Source organism: Buceros rhinoceros, unplaced genomic scaffold (assembly GCF_000710305.1).
Source record: "Buceros rhinoceros silvestris isolate BGI_N320 unplaced genomic scaffold, ASM71030v1 scaffold40686, whole genome shotgun sequence".
Classification (NCBI taxonomy): Eukaryota; Metazoa; Chordata; class Aves; order Bucerotiformes; family Bucerotidae; genus Buceros; species Buceros rhinoceros.
In genome coordinates this window covers 13,370-17,784 of record NW_010418863.1, presented here as the reverse complement: position 1 = coordinate 17,784, position 4,415 = coordinate 13,370, and the positions used below count along the sequence as shown (strand labels likewise).

The window sequence follows — 4,415 nt, the reverse complement described above, 5'->3', positions numbered from 1 at the left end:
TACACCCGCGCCCGGCCTGCCGCAGCAGCTGCTGGAGGGAGAGGGCAGACAGAAGGGCACGTCGTGTTGCAAGGCGGATTTGGTCAGAATAGTTCTGATGTAATAACTTTTGGGGCTGTAAATTAGAAATCCTACACATGAAAGCTCCAACAAGGAGGCTGACATTTTCAAAGGCTACAGTAAATATCAGAAGATGCAATAAAAATGCAGATATCAAAGATCTCGGATGATTTTCGTAACCCACACCAGGAACTCGGAAAATTAACCCTTCGCTTTGGCCGACCTGCCGAGCTCCCCAGGACGAGAGGTTTAGGAAGCAAAGGAATTTAATTATTCCATTTCTCTAGTAAAGAAACGAGCATTTACTCACTTTCTGTTCCTCTTCCTGGCCCGGTTGTAAGCTTCTAGACCTTCTGTTAGTGTCTTCAGCTTCTCCGGCTCCACCTGAGTGAAGGTATGAACACCAAACCACATTACCCAGACCTGCAATTACCAAACACGGCGTTTACTGTCCTGCGAGACACTCACGGTGATGGAGCCTAACTGTCACCGCACCCACAGGACACCGACCTTCCCAGCGAGGGGGACATTCGTGGCTGGCTACAGCCACCCCCTCGTACATACATACACACGCATCAATTCGAAATTCTTCCACGCCACTAGCAATTGAGAAATGAAACCCCAAACCACGACCCTGACAGAAACAAAACTAAGGAGGAGAATAATAATATTTGTAAAACCTTGTTTGTCTTTATGTGATTAGTGATCGTGTCCCGGTAACTGACGCCGCATCCTCTGCGCTCACGTTTCACCAGTGCGTTTTACACCTCTGAGACCACCTGGCAGGCACCCGCACACCACGGTGCCCGGTACGCACGGCACGATTTGTCCAGATTGACACACGAGCGCTTCACAGCCCCTGGAATCTCCGGATTAAGAGCTGCAGGCCCCAGCTCAGCGATGGCGCTGCTGGCACCGCTGGCCAAACTCACTCCCACCCCAGCAGAGCCACGGGACGTGGAAGAGAGAAGGCCCGAAAGGGCGGCGGGCAGGGTGACAAGCTCTATCGATCTATTGTTTATTTAGGGAGATTTATTGATGTTAATTTATTCATTACGAGTCCGTGAGGTTTAGCCCTGAGAAAGGTATTTAAAACATTTTTTACTCCAGTACATACTTCAACGACCCGCTGAGTCAGGAGTGAGTTTGAGCACGTGCTGAGCTGCTATTTGAAGGGCTTGACCCGGAAATTTAGGATGTCTGGAAACCAGCCAGCACTACAATCCTGTAAGCGACCCGACGTGAACCGCTGCGTATGACGGCTGGCAGCACCGGGCAGGTACTGGTTGGCGCTGGTATAAACACCACAAACAAGAAGAAAATGAATTTTATCACCTGTATGGTTTTATCATTTGCATTCTTGAAACTCTGCGTATTATTTTGATTTGGCTCGGTCACTTCTGCTCGTAAAACCCCAGAAGGTATTTAAAACACCCCCGTTTAAAGAAAGCGGGTGATTGCCTTTTCCGTTGTCACTATCGCTGCGTTTGCTGGACTTCTCAGTCTTTGCATAACTTAAGAGGAGCCTTACAGGGCCTGTGTTCCACTGAAAGTACAGCGTGTATGCTGACACGAGCAGCGTTCCTTCTGTGAATACAGATTTATTAAGCACGCCTCTATACAATCAGAAGAAGAAATTTAAATGCAAATTCCCTCTAAACCCGGCCTGTCAATGACTCAATAATTTATATTCGCAGTGAAAGTGATCCTTAGGCGTGACACTGTGAAGTTAATGAGCGAGCAAGCTGTCAAAATCCTGAGAATAAGGCCCGATATCATACGTGTTCAGACCGAATTTCACACGTCTTGTCCTTGCGCATCTGACAGTGACGCCGGCAGCGCTGCCCCGTGAGAGAGGCATTAACGGTGAAACGGGGAGGCAGGATTTCTGCTTCCATGGCACGGATTCAATTCTGCCCCGGACTGTAGCGCTCTTCCCTTAGAGCCGTGTTCGCTCCTACCGCAAGGCTGCGAACGCTCCACGCTGTGCCCCCGAGCGGTGCGTGACCCACAGCCACCGTCTCTAGGTGTACTGACGGAACCGCCCTGTGGAGGGCTGGCTGTGCCTGCCTGTGGATACGTAGGGAAGCGCCACCGGAGATGTTTTCATGAAGAGCAAATACCGCCTCTGGGTAACGAGGGACTTCAACCAGTATCTTCACCAGTGGGATTTTGTGATGGTGGCACAAAATCCCTCCAGCGCTTGTCTGCAGGGGTTATATTGAATTGCTGATGCCACAGGGAGGGGGAATAGCTCCAACAGGTCTGTTGGAATCCGTAATGTCACACGCCTTCGTTTACGGTGAGCCATTCCCTCGCTAATGGCACAGACACACGGCGTGTCCAGGACGCTGCGAGATCACGCCTCGTATTACCTGCAGAACTACGAGAGCTCAGTTTAACAGCCCGAGTTTCCCGCATGGGCTGTGCCTCAAGAACCACCATGAAACGCACCACCAACAGGCAACTGCTGCTCACACAGACCCCTTGGCTTTCACACTGCCGCTCGTTCCCGGTCAGGCGATTTGACTTGGATCACGATAACGTTAACTGCTTAATGACAGGCGCATCCCGGTGCAGGATGCCTGCAGTATCACGCTCGCTCCTTTCCTTTCCCGGAAGTTCTGCTGCTCCTCCTGACTTCCCTTGGGCTCCTCTTTTAATTTTCCAACAGCCCAAAAGTAAGTGTTCACGAGGAAACGAAGATGCGATATTTCTCCTCCTGCGAGTGAAACCCCCCATCAGCTGCTCTTCAAACAGAAGCATCGTTACATTTAATACCCAATGTATTTTCAACGAAACCAAAAATCAAATTACGCGTGATATGAAGGGCAGAGAATATACAAAGAAATCCCACCAGCAGCGCGGAGCTGGCGTTACCGTACAGGACATTAACGCTTGGTTACACAAATACGTTAGACGATGGTTTGCGAAGCTCTGCAGAAAACAACCATTTCCAGAACTGCTGCTGGTGACTCCCACCACCGAGAGAGCTTTTGGGATTTTCTGAAGTGCAGGATTTCTCAAGACCATTTGGTTTTCAAGGTTATTTCTTTTTGGTTTTCGAGGTTATTTTTTTGGGGTGGGTTTTTCTCCTCTTCTTTTCTTCAGACTGGGCTGCCCAAACATCTGAAGAACGGAGCTGTACAACACGTTAGAGGAGTGTTTGAAGACGCGTACGGATCCTCTTTCCTACTGCCCTGTATCCCACCTGTCAACCAACTCCTGACTTTGGGACGGTCACCCGCTCTGTACTTCACGTGGGATAAAACTAGACATACTTTCTTCCTTTAATTTAAAATTACATTATTCAGTTCAAGGCCTTTTGACGCGAGGTGCTCCATTACGTGGGACTTCCTGATGAAGAACCTGAGTGGGTCCCTCTTGCTGCCTCCACAAGTGCCTTGACAGAGCTGCAGGAGCAGCACCGATGGTATTTCCCCCGTTCGTGTCCCTGTTGTGGGCGCTCTGGGATCAACGAGATCTGTGCCACTGAACACACCGTTACACAACACTTACACAGTGGACACAGGAGACACCGAACTGAAGGGGGTTGGCACAAAAGCGGCTCTACATCCTGGTACCCACAGACTGGGCAGAGTAAATGTATCGAATCACCAGGGAATGCAACTGAAAAGAATTTGGCTCTTTATGGAGTGACAGAAAAAGAGCTCTTACAACGCATCCAGCGTGCTACAGTGCTACAGAGAGACGAGTTTGTGACGTTACTGTGTAAACCTGGAACCTGTGTGCGGTGTCAGAGCTATTCGTAGTTCACACAGGACCAGTGACTTTGCCCTAGTTTTCCAGTTTTCTTTAATCCTTTGCGGTTTGTGGTCTGTCTCGTTTGCCTACACCTGATCAGCTGACTTGGGAGTCTAGCCTTTACGTGGAACGAGCTCTTACGCATTCCAGAACCAGCACTAGAGCACGTTGCTTCCTCTATAGAGTAAAGACTTTTCATTCAGTGTCCTCAGACAGGAGCTCTTTGAAAACTGTGTGGCTCCAGAGATGACCAGACAGGCCACCAGTATGACAGACTAGAAGGAAGGTTGAAACCACTCCCGTTATTTAGAGCACCAATTCATCCATGACCTAGCTCTTACGCATTCCAGAACCAGCACTAGAGCACGTTGCTTCCTCTATAGAGTAAAGACTTTTCATTCAGTGTCCTCAGACAGGAGCTCTTTGAAAACTGTGTGGCTCCAGAGATGACCAGACAGGCCACCAGTATGACAGACTAGAAGGAAGGTTGAAACCACTCCCGTTATTTAGAGCACCAATTCATCCATGACCTGTCGCACCGTCTGGGGAAAGGACACCGGCACATCGACCTTGGGTGTCCCAGGAAGAGC

General features: G+C 49.6%; 1 protein-coding gene across 1 annotated transcript in view; it reads right to left on the bottom strand.

Moving 5' to 3' along the window:
- The window catches only part of LOC104495694 (methyl-CpG-binding domain protein 5-like), a gene marked incomplete at both ends in the record, with an annotated part of 14,615 nt that overhangs the window by 3,581 nt on the left and 6,619 nt on the right, over positions 1 to 4,415 (bottom strand). The window contains one exon of the mRNA XM_010138692.1: positions 371 to 444. Coding sequence (XP_010136994.1) covers positions 371 to 444 — 74 coding nt within the window. The remainder of the gene's footprint in view (positions 1 to 370; positions 445 to 4,415) is intronic.